General features: G+C 35.2%; 1 protein-coding gene across 13 annotated transcripts in view; it reads left to right on the forward strand.

Annotated features, from left to right (window-relative positions):
* Positions 1–15,529, forward strand: part of MYCBP2 (MYC binding protein 2) — a 182,810-nt gene that overhangs the window by 108,886 nt on the left and 58,395 nt on the right. For 8 of the 13 annotated variants that reach the window (XM_030476192.1, XM_030476191.1, XM_030476196.1 and 5 more), the window contains exons 44-52: positions 1,599–1,651; positions 2,873–3,045; positions 3,392–3,536; positions 4,610–4,822; positions 6,502–6,557; positions 7,065–7,180; positions 7,720–7,817; positions 11,715–11,831; positions 12,604–12,744. In XM_030476192.1, the coding sequence (XP_030332052.1) occupies positions 1,599–1,651; positions 2,873–3,045; positions 3,392–3,536; positions 4,610–4,822; positions 6,502–6,557; positions 7,065–7,180; positions 7,720–7,817; positions 11,715–11,831; positions 12,604–12,744 (1,112 nt within the window). The remainder of the gene's footprint in view (positions 1–1,598; positions 1,652–2,872; positions 3,046–3,391; positions 3,537–4,609; positions 4,823–6,501; positions 6,558–7,064; positions 7,181–7,719; positions 7,818–11,714; positions 11,832–12,603; positions 12,745–15,529) is intronic. The other 5 variants (XM_032919757.1, XM_032919758.1, XM_030476194.1 and 2 more) reach the window with 1 other exon arrangement.

Genomic DNA, 15,529 nt, shown 5'->3' on the forward strand with positions numbered 1-15,529 from the left:
AAACCTAACTTTAATTTTTATATTTTTTTACCTGGTATTTTGCTTGTGTATTTGAATGTGCAAATTTCTTTGTTGTAAATAGGCACCTCAATTGCACTGGTAGATCTGTATTTCTCTCTCAAAAGTATAAGGCAATTCTGTACTTTTAATAGTGCCCTCTTCTCTTATCCTCCAAACAGCTGCATTAACTCCTTAGTTTTGTTGGCTGACCTAGCATCCATTTATACTTACGTTCTCTTATTAAAAAAAAAAAGGGTTCTAACTTAATTTGCCAGCTTTCCTAATACATCACACTTCTCTCTGAAGAGGTTTTTGTTTTGTTCTAATCTTGAATGTAGGTGATACATAGATTGGCTTTGTATACTTTCAGATAGAAGGAATCTGAAATAAAATATGCAGTTAAGTTTCCTCTTCAGTCTCAGCCATCTATAATGTGTAAGATCTACAGGAGAGGAGGCATAGGTACATTGGCCTGCAAATAGTTTCTGGAGTACTGATGTAATTGATTCATCTGACCATTCACACCAACTCAAGAACTTCAGCCAAGTTCTGTTAGTGTCCCTGATAATATTACAGTGCCAATGATGTACATATGTATTGTTTCATCTGCAAGATTAATCTACAAGACCACTAGGCCCTGGGAATAAACAAAAGAGATTAATTCTAGGCAGCAGTGATAGCTGGTTTTTTACAACAGTTTTTGGTTGTTCAAAAGGTCACACTTCATCCTTGCTAGTTCTCTTAATTCTTAAATTTAAGGTACTTCTTTCCAAGAGAGATCTGATCTGTGTCAGATCTGTGTCACTTGAACAGCAATGTGGAAATATATTTAACATTATTACTAGCAAGTAATCATTTCAAATCTGGTAGAAGCTGCTTCTGAGATTAGAGTTTTTATACATCTTTGAATTTTAAAAATGCCTTGGGGCTCGATTATTCTCCTTTCTCTTTCTCTCTTCTGACTACTAGAATTGCCTGACATGCTTTTGAGAGAGAGTAGAAGTATGGTAATCTTACCTGTTTTACTTTTCTGTTAAAAGACTATGTTTGGCAATTCTGGTCACCCTGTAATCAGACTTTCGAGTTGCATTTGTGAAAAAGAAGTATAATAGAATGTATTTGAGTTTTATGTTTTAAGGAGAAATCATAATTTACAAAATTGTTCAGAGGTTTCAGGTTTTCAAATAGTGTTACTAGGGTAAGCTTGTAAAAGGGAGCAGTTAGTATTGCTTCCCAGAAACTACCTTGACCACCTAAAATATTTTTCTGAAAGTGTCTAGTCACATCCAAAGATTTGCCATACATATTGTCTTGGAGATAAGAAGTACCAATTTTTTGTTTTGTGTAGCATATATTGTTGTCCTGGGCAAACGACAATTGTTTACTTGCTTGTGCACTGAACTACACAGTACTGCATGTTTACTATATTACTTGAAAATACCCATCTTTCAATTGCTGGATAAAAAAATATTACACATCCTCATGCAAGCTTAAATTTTGCAATATAAAAGGTTTCACTAAACAGAATTGAATTTAACATTCTACAATATGTAAATAAATGTCAGTGTTATGAAAAATATATATTTATTTTTTTACAGCAGGTAATGAATTTGAAGAAGATCTTGAGATTCTTGAAGAGGCTGCCTTACAGGTATACTGCGGCTTTTTATCCATTGCAACATTCTTAAGCAAATCACTTGTAAGGTTTATATAATAGAGGGAATCCACCTTTTTATAAAACAGTTTAAGGAAGTCGTATGGAAGTTTAGTACTTACATTATGCCTTTTTTTTATAATACGTTCACTTAGAGAAAAATGCATTAATTATTACATAGAAAGTTAGATTACCAAGTATATTTCAAAATATTTAAGTGTTTGGCTGAAGTCGCACTATTTAGGAAACTTTAAATGTTACCAGAATTAATCCTTTACATGTCTTTGTAATTGCAGAAATAAAATCACTTCTTCAGTTGCGTGGTAACATTTAACAAGTCCTCAAATAATACGATTGCGGTTGTTCTGGTTTGGTGATGGTATTTTGTTTGTTGTAATGGTAGCTAATGCTAGTCAGTAACTCTCTGTCTGTAGCCCCTAGCTGATGATGAACAGTGAAAAGAAGTTTTCACATGCTCTCTCTTTCCTTATTGTCTTCAGTTGTCACAGTAGTTGTTGGAAAACTGTATCAGTATGACACTATTGCAGAGGCCTTACATGACAGAATAGTAAACAGAAACTGTCTAGGAAGAATCAGATGTTCCTTGGAATAAATATTTTTTCAGCAGTCTGCTCTTAGACCCACCATGTTCTAATTCGAAATGGGAGCTAGGAGTGCCCATGGAAGTAATGGATTTTCAGTTTTAGTCCTGTCCAGAATTTCATGTATCTTCCCACCTTACTTCCCTTCTTGCAAAGAAAGGATTTATTTTACTTTGTCTCATTAAAAAAATTCTTTCTTTGAGACATCTGCCTTTCTATAAGTTCTGTCTGTGGCCTTTTATGCTTCTTTGGAACATGCTCACATGGTCACATTTTCAGAATGACTTTCTTCATTCTTCTGGTCACAGTTCAGTAGTTTAGGGTACTCTTAAGATGAAAGTTCATGTTACCTTTTTGTTTCTTCCAGAAATTCTCCCTTAACTCAAGATCATTTAATCTCTTTTCACATAAATTACTGTTTTATAGACTAAGCTGACTTTTTTTTTTAACTTGCATCAAAGTTTATCCACTCCTTTCCTCCTTGAATGGTTTTCAGTGCCTAAACTGTCTGTCAGTTGTGTCATACTATGGGAAAGTGCCTACATGTAAGATACTGAAAAGCTGTTTTATGTCTCCATCCTTTCACCCCCACCTCAACCTCTGCAAAAAAAAACAGGTGTGCAAATCTCACTCTGGCATTCTTGGGAAAGGCTTGGCGCTATCTCACTCCCCAACCATTTTGGAAGCTCTCGAAGGAAATCTTCCGCTTCAGGTACAAAGCAATGAACAGTCATTTCTGGAGGATTTCATTGCTTGTGTACCAGGATCAAGTGGTGGACGACTTGCAAGGTAAAAGTTTGTGTGCTGCATGAATAAACCCATTCCTTCGTTGTTGTACTGTTTAAGGTTTACAGCAAAGTAGAAAATGGGACAGTATCTGCTAAATTTTAAAATCTATGCACTGTTATAGAACTTTAAAAAAAAAAAGCTATAAAACTTTTAACAGTTTTGTTAAATATTAGTTAAATAAAACTATTTGGCCGTATTATTTCTATTAATATATTGGGTAAAAGTGTTTATGTATTCAGACCTTCTGTATCCTTTCTTAGCTGGAAGTCAAATTTGTACGAAGTAAGAATTTATCTTTTGAGGGGCTACATGGGATTTTAATGTTAGGTGGTTTTCTTTGCTATAGGTGGCTTCAGCCAGATTCATATGCTGATCCTCAAAAAACATCATTGATTTTGAATAAGGATGACATTCGATGTGGTTGGCCAACTGTTATTACTGTACAAACAAAAGACCAGTATGGGGATGTTGTTCATGTTCCTAATATGAAGGTAATTACTGTAATCTTGACTACTCTTATACTTCATTGTGCCATCTTTTAGTATTTGTTGTAGATAGTCACAGAATAATAGGGCAAAAAGTGGCATTCATAAATTCAGTGTAGTCAGACTTACTTACCTCTAAGTCCACAACTTATCAAATTCTGTATTATGCCATAACACCATTTCCTGCAATTTATATCTTGTCTGTAAAGAGCTACACTTGTGTGCATATGGAAATAATCAGTTGTAGGCAATGTTTGATGGGGATGATGTGTAAGGTGACAAGAATCCATTTTTCAACTGGATTATTGTATTTCTTCACAAATGTATTAAAGTAACAGAAATCTTCATTTAATCATTCTATTGGTGTGCAAACCGCTGAAGTACCTTCAGTGAATGAAGTCAAATTTTGATAAAACAGTGTGTGAAATCTGCAGTATTTAAACATACTTTATTGCAGACTTGGGATGAGTAATGCATAAACTTATTTTCCAGGTAGTCTGTTCTCCCTCAGCAAACTATGTACAGCTGACTCTGTTACCTGCACTAATGGAGGTCGGTGGTACCTCTGGGGAAAAAAAATCAGTTAAAATACATGTTAAAGAGCACAGTACAAATGTACAGTTCTGATGTAGTAGGGTGGCAGAGCTAGCCAAGATCCAATCTGGCCACTGCTGACCGACATCTGGCAGGTCCTGATGATACACTCTGAAATCTCTGCACTCATTTGGAAGGCTCTCTTCCTAGTCCCTAGGATTTTTCGTTGTGGGAAAACTTAACTAAGCAAACCAGACTACATGCTGCTTCCCAGAGGGTGCTCTGGGAGTGGCAGAACTCACACTGCCTGCTGCTTTACTTATCATGTGCGAAGTCAGCTAGGTGCTTCTCTCATGTACATTTACCCTGTTCAGAGATGCTGTGCTTGGCTTTGCAAATTGTTCGATGTACACACATAGGTTTTTGACACAGCTGGATTTATAGTGAGTGCTCTAAGCACTTTGTCACTGTACATTATCAGATATAAAACAAGGTGTGTGTATTTTCTCCCTAAATCACCTTCTGTGTTCCACATCTTATTGCAGGTAGAAGTCAAAGCTATTCCTGTTTCTCAGAAAAAAACATCTTTGCAACAAGAGCAAGTTAAAAAGGTACAACGGATACCAGGGAGTCCTGCAACAGCTGCGTCCCCTAGCAGTGATATGACCTTTGGAGGACTTCCTTCACCAAAGCTAGATTCTTCCTATGAGCCAATGATAGTAAAAGAAGCTCGATATATTGCTATTACAATGATGAAGGTAAATTACTGTCATTTCATCAATGTAACTATAAAATTCAGCATTCAAAGTGTGAAAAGGCATATAAATGAGAAGGAAAAAGTATATTTCTGTTTGGTCACAATCTAAAAATACATTAATTACAAATTACTTTGGTTATATTTAAGTTCAGCAGAAAACTAGGTGCATCAAAGAGCCAATTGCCTGAACTCTAAAGCCGTTATAAACTGGATTAGCATTTAAAAAGAAAAGTTGTCTTTGATTTTGAATTGCACTGATTAACACACTAGTCTGAATCACCAAGGAGAAATGAAATCAGCTATTGAAATGGTGAAGGGGAGGTAAAAGCAATGTATCCATATAGAGTTGGAGTGTTGCAGTGAATCTGTATTAGAAACTAAAACTGGTAAACATAGGGAAAAAAATCAGAGCTCAGCACAGTAAAAAAAGTCATGATTTCTGTATCAATGCATAAAATTTTAAACAGCATCTCTTGAAATTAGCGGTTGTCAAATGGATCAGCTCTCTCATCTTGTGGAAACATGCATAACTTCTATATATAACACGGTCCTGGGGAATCTTCCAGAGGTTCCTTTCAGGCTAAGTCTTTTACATCCAAAACTTTAACTTTTTTTTTAATTCACAAGAGAGCTGATATTTTGCTGCTTAAATTAAGAACTGTCTAACATTTTGGGAAATGCAAATGTGCTACCTACTGTATTTGATTAGCGTATTAACAACTCTACCGATTCAAGAAAGTGTAAACATTCTCTTCTACTTCCCTACCTGCGTTACTGAGTACCTTCATTTTAGTGTAGAATGCAGATGTCCTCTGACTTTTTCATATCAGCCTGCATATTGTATCAGTACTTGATATAAACATCCAAATATGATTAGAAAATCCAGCTTCTCACTTCATGACAATAAATTATGACATGTTGTATAGAGACCCAAAATGGCTGAGCTGCATCTATGTTCAAATGTTATTGAACATTTAAACACCTCTTCTTCCCCTGTTGTTTTTGATTTAACACCTCTTCTTCCCCTGTTGTTTTAAATTTAACACAGGAGTCATATAACTCAGCAACCATTGCAACCCAGAGAAATTCTTGCTGAGGGACTTTGTGCAGTTTAGGACTACCATTAGTTACTTCTTCTGGGGCTTTTCAATGCATTCATTTCACGGGAAACTCTGCAAGTGAACCAGGTCTTTTTTGTAATGGGAATCCATGGAAATACCACCTCAATATAGAGCGAATATCTTCTTCGAGTAGAAAGAAAACTCCATTGATAAATCCACTGGCCCGGTTTGGAGTTTTTGACCTGCAACATACTTCGCTTTATCTTCACGTGGTCTCCTATTCTCTACCTGCATTCAAAGGCTTTTTATACAAGTGTGAGATTAGACTAGATTCAAGGACTTCACTGTGAACAGAGCTTTTAGTTAGCAATACCTGTGTCTATTATCTAAATAATGGCTGTTTAAAGAGAAAGTGAAGATACTTTTTTTCATATATGTGTATAATATGTCTGTGTTTCCGTGCTTTGGAATTTATTTCTGGTTCCCTGACCAATGCTTCTGGTAAGTGTAAAGTTAGATTACTGTGTAAATTGCGAAAATACTCTTGCTTTCTTTTGTTCATGACTACTATAACTGGTAATTGTTGATTTTATGTTTGTTGAATTTAATCTGTTTATAGGCGTATGAAAATTATTCTTTTGAAGAACTACGCTTTGCTTCACCAACACCAAAGAGGTAAACATTAAAATTTCCTTTTTTGATAGGGACTTAAATTAAAATGCCCTGTTGCTTCTGTTTACACCCAGATTCACAAGCCTTGATTTCCAGGTAAACTTGTTTAAGGGCAGAAACACAAAAATTGTTGGGTTGTTTTTTTGTTTGTTTGTAGGGTTTTTTGGTTGGGGTTTTTTTTTTTTTTTTGTTTGGTTTGGGTTTGGCTTTTTTTTTTGTTTGTTTGGTTTTTAATTTTAAATTTTAAATTTGCATATTTTTTCTTAAATGTAGGGGTTTTGTTTAAAATCGTTAATTCTTAATTGTGCTAATGTTGATTCCCTATTCATATTATCTTCTCTCTGAATGTATTCTCTCATGATTTGCTGTAAATAAATGTGGCATAGAGAGTTATAACTTCATAATAAATAATAAGGGCTTAGTACATTGAACAGAGAAAACTAGTGCTACAGATGGTTTCCAATAAGACAGTAATTGTGTCATCATTTCAATTGTTTTATTTATGTCTAGACCCAGTGAAAACATGTTGATCAGAGTCAATAATGATGGTACATACTGTGCAAACTGGACTCCTGGAGCTGTTGGTCTCTATACCATTCATGTTACTATAGATGGCATTGAAATAGGTATTTATTTTTCACTATACTTAAGAATAAATTTATATTATATCCACTTTGTATACTGATAAATGTATGTCTTGGTGCTCATAAGGCTTGTTATTATAATTCGTAGCAAAACTTAGCACCCAAGTAACAAAAAACCCACTAAAGAATCTAAGGAAAGGGTAAATTGTTCCTGGCCATCCAGGAGTAAATAATATCACTTCTACTGTGGAAAACTGAGAAAGTGTGGTCTTAACTGAGGCTCTACCCTAAGTCTCAATTATTTGTACTAATTTTGAAATACTTTGGGTTTCTTCCTTGCTGAAAATCTTTCAGTTGTTTTGCTGGTCCTAGAGATTATACTAATAGATACAATAGCATGTGATGGAAAGACTTCCCCTCCAAAAAGGTTTACTGAGGCCATTAATTTGTAGTTTGGCTTTAACAGTGATTGCTGAGAGAATTTCTTTTAAGATTATTACTCAAGGTTATATCCATCTGGTTTTGGTTGGATTTTTGTTTGGTTTTTTTTTTTTCCCAATTTAGTCTTTGTTTGTTTATAGATGCTGGACTAGAAGTGAAAGTAAAAGATCCTCCAAAAGGAATGATACCTCCGGGAACCCAACTTATTAAACCAAAAGCAGAGCCTCAGCCAAACAAGGTTTGGAGAACTGAAAAAAAACAAACCCCACAATCAAACACAAACAGATAGTTACATTGGGGTGGGATTTTTTTGTTTAATACATACTTTAGCATGTTACAGTTCTGCAGGACTTAAGGATATTTGCAAACCACTTTAATATACTAAATGGAATGAAATTACTATACTGGATACAGTGAAAGCTATTCATTCCATTTTCTTTCTGTTTATCCATGAATAAAACTGTTAGAAGCTCAACAGAAACTTCCGTAGTCTTGGATTGTCACACAAATATTGTGCAACTGTTATGAAAGCTACAGACTGCATTCTGCACTATTATTAGTTCTTTGATACTGTACTATGAAATCAGTTGTATAAAGGGCTTTACAAAGATTTTGTTTTGTGGTACGGATCTTCTTCAGTCAATATGAAATCTGAAATTAGTTTCTTTACTGATAGCTGCCTTTCTTAGAATATGATTTTATTTTTAATAGTTATTCTTTCTGTAGCTTTTGATTTCCCCATTTCACCTTATCATTCCACCCTGAGGGACTAAAGTAGACATAAATAACAGAGGAAAGCTGAAAGGTGCTGTGGCAGTGCTATAAGGAAAATGCCCAGATGAGGGGACCTCATCTTCTCACTCATCATTCTCATCATCCAGTTCCTCTTAAATGCAAAGGAAAGAATATTAAATGAGTCATTAAACCCTTTCTTCATGGTATAAATCTGTATTAAAAGATGTGGAATTCTGAAATACCACACGGTTATCCTTCCCTGTCATGGTACAGCTGCAAAGGGGGCTAAGAAATACATGATTACAAAAACCATCAGGTGTTGGCCAACTTCTTACCTATACAGCATATCCTGATTTACTTGTTTTAGAACTTTCTGAATAATCTAGAGACTGCAACTTTGTTGTACAGTTCCCCAGTCTGTAAATGCATCCAGCGTCTGCTTGTGCTACTGACAAGATTCTTTTCCCTGCACCCACACCTCAAAATAAAAATATTTACCTTTACTTTCCACCCAATTTTTTTATCCCTCATTGCATTATTTCTCTCTTCTTCCCTCCCCTTCCTCCCAAGAAAATTCTTTTAGGTTTTCTCCCTTCTGTTGGAAGGGAGACTTCCTGGTTACTTCATTATCTTAATTAAAACTTCCGGTTCCTACTGGGTGAGATTCATCTCACAGAACTTAATGATATTTGTCCAAGCTGATCATCGTATGTGTTGTTTGCTGTTACCAAAGTGGGAGAGGCATCTGGTCTAAGTTGAGATAAGTTGTTGGATGGAAGTGCTGTGTTCTTTTGAATTATCGCAGTGGAAATTGAGGTGACTGGTTCAAACACTAGCAGCTACGTTTCGTCAAATAACAGTCTTCACGACAGTTAAAAATACTTGACAAAAGTTAGGCCTCTGGTATTCTGAGGCATTACTTAGTGTTTAAAAATCTTCCTGTGTTCTTCTGCTTGCATGTCTTGTTTCTTGTTCCAAGCTCTAGTCTCTTTGAAAAAGGAACTATCTTTCTGTTCTTTATATAGTGTCTGTAGAGCCTGCTGCAAAAGTATATTGGATTTTTCATGGTAAATCACATAATCACATAACAAACCAGGTTAGAATAATTCTTTGTCTATGAACAGTAGCATTAGAAATAATCCAGAAAGGTAATTACTGCACTGTGCTACATGTATATGAAGCCAAAAGTGCAGATTAGACATGTATTAGAGGCAGTCCAATATACCAAATCGTGTTTTGCTGAGAGAAAGGGCTTTGTTAGAAGCTCCTTCCTCTTCATTGTCAGCCTGAAATTTAATATAACCAAAGGACACTAACAGTGTATTCTCAGTGATGATTTGTTCTTGACTAGAATGCCAAAATATTTTCATTAACATAGTGGAACATTGCAATTTTGTAGTCAAACCTTACTTGAATTGCAAGATGAAAATGGAATAGTATATAGTAATATAGTATATTACAGTTTTGTAAAGACTTCTTTCTCTGCTATTTGAAGTCAGATGAAAATCTGTTTTTTCCTGTCCATCCAAGTTGCTAAAGGAGATTATCATAGTGATCTGTATTCAGCCTGGAATATATGACCCATAGGAACTGCTGCCTCCTTATTGGCTGTGAAACTTAGATTAACTAATTTGCAGAAAATGCCGTTCCACATTCTATTGAGGGAAACATTACCTTTCAAGCTATGTAATGTAATTCAGAGTAGCTGGAACCAAGAGGAAGGAAGCAGTCCTGATTTAGCTAAATTGGAAGTGGCAAGACTGGTACCACAGCAACAAATCTTTTGAAAACTGCTGTGCACTGCAGTACCTTAATTGCTAAGCCTTTCTGCATTAGTCACTCCTGTAGTCAGAATCCAGTTTATGTTATGAACTGGTTATGGGGGTTACAGGACAGTTACTGAACCATAGAGGAATATTCCAAGAAAAGAGTTGCTATATCAGGAAGAAGAGTCAGACAATGAAGTTTTTCATTATGGTCAGAAATGAGCATAATTTCATCTCTTTTTTTTGTTGTATTGTCTGTCAGTGGATCTGATCACTAAACCGTTTGTAGTTACAGCTTGAAGTTTTCTAGTAACTAGTTAGCTGCTGCAAAGGGGAAAAATGCTCTTTCCTGGCCTGTGTGTATCCAGATCTTGAGTGCAAGTACTTATTCCTCTAAATTCAAGGTTTTAGTCCAAGTTTTAGCCTTCCTATCATATGGTTTTCTGAAGCAACATTTTTTAATGCAGGGACCCCTAATTTGCAAGGCTTCGTTTATGGGCCTTTCTGTGTTGAGAGTGCTGTCGGCAGTGATTCAGCCTTACGTTTTTACAAGGACCTTGTAAGTCCTACTTTTGAAAAATCTAAATCTTTGGAGTAACAGGATTGTTAGTAAACAAAACCTTGCACATTCTGGAGTAAGTTACATTTGAAATTCTTCATATGTTTCTGTCTTTTTTAAAATTAGCTTTAAAATAAATACCATTTATTAAAATAAATAATTTATTTAGGGGGAAAAAAACCAGGCACTTAGCTGTTACCTTTCATTACATTTTCCTGAGTTTATTCTTTCCATACCATTCTGTGTTTTACGTTAAGTTAGAGTCTCTACTACAGTTGATGCTTTTTTCAGTTTTGCCTGTGGAGTTTGAAAATAACCTTACAAGAAAAAAGCTTTATACCACATGGTTAGAATATATGCACTTCTTAAAACCAAAGACCAAAAGCACGGCTTACATTTGTTCGCTATGGGATAGGTGCCTGACAATGTTTGAATGGTAAAAAAAATGATAGTGAATAACAACTAGGAGATTTTTGGGGATGTGGTAAACCAAGCTAGTAACAAGGAGCATCTGATCTGACCTTCCTGTGAAAAAAGGAGAAACTATTGAAAGAGCTATTTGAAAAGTAAAGAAATAGAAAGATGTGTTATTTCTCTTTTTAAATGGCTATTTAAACTCTATAGCTAAAGAAAATACCCACATTCTGGCCAAAAAACTGACTAAAGTGGATATTGTCACAGCATAAATGAGAAGCAGTAATCCCAGGTTGGTCAGTTAGTGAAAATACTAAATTTGAAAAGGCAAACCCCTTGAAACTTGGAAGAATTAATAAAATGCATGGGGGGCAGCAGTTAAAGGAATCAGAAGCTTGTACTGAATATTGTATGGTATAATGAAGATCTTTCTAAGGCTGAGTCAATGCACTTTGAGGGCTTTTCTTAACATGATTTTATTGGTTATAGTAAAAAAAAGTGAAGTTACAAACAGCAGCCATGGGAAACTAGCAACAAACTGTAACTCTAAGACTGCCATCTCATCACTGGCATTTCAGAATCTATTAAACCTACTTCTTTTACTCTTTGAGAGCTCTGTTCCAATTTTTTCTTCCTTACTGTCTTCCTTTGCTTCTCTCAGGTTCGCAAATTTGTGGCCAAGGACAGTGCAGGGCTTCGTATCCGTAGCCACCCTTCCCTTCAGAGTGAGCAAATAGGCATAGTGAAAGTCAATGGATCCATCACTTTCATTGACGAGGTAATTAAGACATTTCTGTTGAAAATTGGGCTAAGATATAAAGTTAATTCATGCAAATAATGTTTTTTCATGTTTAGATGTTGACATATACAAACTAAGAACATAAGAGTATAAATCACAAAAATCGAAATATTTACTAATTTAGATTTTCAAGCTGTCATTTCCTTTTACTTACTTTAAAACCTGTGTAACAAACTTTCGAGACTAATATGAGGAAAGAAAATTGCTAGAGTTCATCTTATAATAATACCTCTAAGGATTTAGCTGTTCGTGACTTACTATTTCAACTCTACATAAAAATTTAGATGTAGGTGTTATTTTCATTACATCTTTTGCTTACACTTCTGAAAGATCAAGATCACTAGTGTGTTAGACTACTGTGCATGTATATTTCTTACAATATAACTTCATATACAAGGAATATTTTTGCAATTTACTAAATTGTATCAGCAGTGGAAAACTGGCAACTGGGGAACTTAAAAAAGCTTTATGAAGGCTTGACTTTCCTCTTCTCTCAAAGCAACTCTTATTACTGCACGATCTGATTTAAATTTATCTTTGCACCTTGCCTTCTAAAAAGATATGCCTCCCATTGCTTTGAAATTCTGATTTTGTTGATATTCCTCTTTACCTCATTCTTAATTCTATCAGCATAGTGGTGATCATTGCTTCCTTGCTACTGTTGTCTGTTTGTCTGAAGTCTGTTAATCCTTACTAGCTTTGGAGCAGTTACAGAAGGGCATGGCTCGTTTTTGTTGCTTGTTTCCCATAGATCCACAATGATGATGGTGTTTGGCTGAGGCTGAATGATGAGACAATAAAGAAGTATGTTCCTAACATGAATGGTTACACTGAAGCCTGGTGTCTCTCTTTTAACCAACATCTTGGCAAGAGCCTTCTGGTACCTGTTGACGTAAGTAAAAGGTGCCTTTGAAAAATATCCGAAAGGTACACTCTATCCTCATTACAAGACTTTCTTTAATTAAGGCTGCAAATGAGTCCTGAGGTAAACAATATTTTAGTTACCAAATACTACCTTATATGTGTTTGCATTTTTGAGGGCTGTTGTGTAATGAGGGTGGAGTGTAGAAAGGTATGAGGCTTTTATGTTGAAGCCTTTTGTCCTAAAAGAGAAACAAAAGTGTCAGGACTGCTATAACAGCATACAAAAGTATAATCATACTAGTTTGTTGTCTGCACCAGATGCAAGTTTGTTGTCTGCAATCTGATGCAAGATTTCATTGTTTGTAAAGTGGTCCACTGATGCCATGATTTCAGAAGAGGATTGCAGCAAGCAGTGAATCGATGTAACTGAGGCTTTTTTAAAAAACTGGAAAAGTTCTTTAGGCTCTGTTGCTTTTTGTATATATTTTTGGTGAGTTTCACACCTGAATCCTAGAGTTATCGATTATTAGCTAATCAAAGAGTCCCAGAGCAGTGTTTCTCAGAAAAATTGTGAAAGTGCAGGCCTTTCTGGCTCACCCAGTTTTGTGCATTCCCTAGAATGGGCAGTACCGTGGTTTCTTCAGGGTAGAGTGTGAGAACCGGATCTAACTGCAAATACTGCTATTTAGATCTGATTTGTTATCTTATATGAGTGAGCTGCTGCTGCTGTTCCAGTGAAAGGAAACAGGGCTATTTGCTAGTAGCCAAATGTGAAAGTTCTTAAACCCCTATGGCTACAGCCTGTGTTCTGACAAACACTCTTGTTCCCTGCCCATGGCAGGGGGGTTGGAACTAGGTAATCTTTAAGGTCTCTTGCAACCCAAACTACTCTATAAATCTGTGATCATCTTCTTATTCACCTTCTTGTCTATAAATTATTCATTATTTTGGCAATTACTTTAATACTGCATTTAGAAAGCAAAGTATTTCTGTAGTCAGCCATTACACACTCAAACACTGATGATGGGCATATTTATCTAATTTGTTGTAGAATATATGAAAACATGGACAAAAATTCAGCTTTGCTTAAGATGTTTTGCCTTAGAAATTGATGCTCATAAGAATTGCTATATTATACTTTCACAGAACATTAATACTTGTATGAGCAGTTGAATTTTACCCGTTCACCAGTGATAAAAGTAAATTCACCTTGACTAAGTAGTTAACTTCAGTGAATATTGTAAGTCTGGATGGGTATTACATTGTTAGATTTTTTTGTTTTGTTTTGTTTTTTAGTTAAACTATTTCTCATTCTTTTTTACTTGCTGAAGGGAATAGTGTTGAGCTCAGCAGTCATGTATGTGGTTAGCAAGAACTTACTGCTAACCACATACATGACTTTCAAATAGCTCTAGTACACACCTAGTTCTAGAGAAGAACATACGCTATGCTCCCTGAGAAAAGCCTGAAAGGAAATGGCTGTCATAAATAACATTCAATCTTGATAATGTACTCTTTGAGAATTCAAATTTCATTTGAATAAGTAGGTCAGGTACAATTAAATGTGAAAAACAGCATTTAGTTATCAGAGATTTCACTCTCTGCTTCTGTAAACTTCAAATAAAATCCTTCCCCCGCCCCCTCCCCAAATGGTGCTGTAAATTAGTTTCAATACCATTTAGACTGTTAGGAGCTGGTAGATATGCCTAATTTTCTTTTAAGTAACCAGTTGCATTATATCTTTAATGACACAAGGTGAAACAACGCATGCTTGCTTAGCTTCTGATAAACCATGGCCAACATAGTAGAAGTCTTACAAAAGCAACTATTGTAACAATGTAGCTGTATACAATAAGATGTGTTTTGAACTAGTTTTAGATGAAAGGTTTCTTTGCATCTCTCAGATACTTTCAAATTTTGAAAGGACTTAGCATGTCCTGAAACTATTGAATTTCATTATGACCGTATGTAAGCCGTTGTCATCTGATTCATAACAAGAGGTAAAAGAAAAAACTGTTCTCTAATATTTTCTTTCTTTCTTAAACGCCACAGAACAAAAGTCAAGGTTCAGTGGCTTACTTTTCAGTGCCTTAGTCTTTACTGCATGCTTTTCTAGCAGTATGCACCACAAAACTTTATGAAAGTCAAGAAATTCTTTTATAAGCTCCTGACTTTTGTAGCTCAGATTAAAACTTTTTTTCCTGCTAAATCTTGATGACCCCTTAAGTAAATAAAATCTCAGTACGTTTTTTAAAATATGTAAAAAAGTGTATTTTTAAAAGAAAACTTTAATGTTTCATCACTGTATTAATTGAACAGTGAACAAAAATCCCCAGCATTTTGCAGCAGTGTTAATTTTGGCCTCTTGTCCTCTTGAGGCATATATGGTATCTACATTTTGTTTATTGACATTAGCTAGATACTTTATGGTAAAGCAAACATTGAATATCTTAGATCTCCTAAATACATTATTTCTGTATATTTTGACCAAAGCAATTATATTTAAAGATAAATGATCTTAGGAAAGCAGAGATCCATTGTAGTTATTAGACTATTTATCTGAGCTGTGGTTATTTGCCTTCTTAGAAAATCTGCATCGTTGAATCTATTCCTCTTGTTGCTCTTGTCCTTTCATGAGGAACGGCTGTATAGCCATTGATCTGAAATTGTGCTTCCAATCTATTGTAGGCAATATGATTATGAGACTATGAATTTAATAGACTGTGATTTTGGATAAACTGCTTCCATCCCTGGTAGTCATTTTTCTTTCTGTCTTGTGACATGCATTTGACTTTTTGAGAAAGTACTTGTGA

This window comes from Strigops habroptila, chromosome 2, assembly GCF_004027225.2.
Source record: "Strigops habroptila isolate Jane chromosome 2, bStrHab1.2.pri, whole genome shotgun sequence".
Classification (NCBI taxonomy): Eukaryota; Metazoa; Chordata; class Aves; order Psittaciformes; family Psittacidae; genus Strigops; species Strigops habroptila.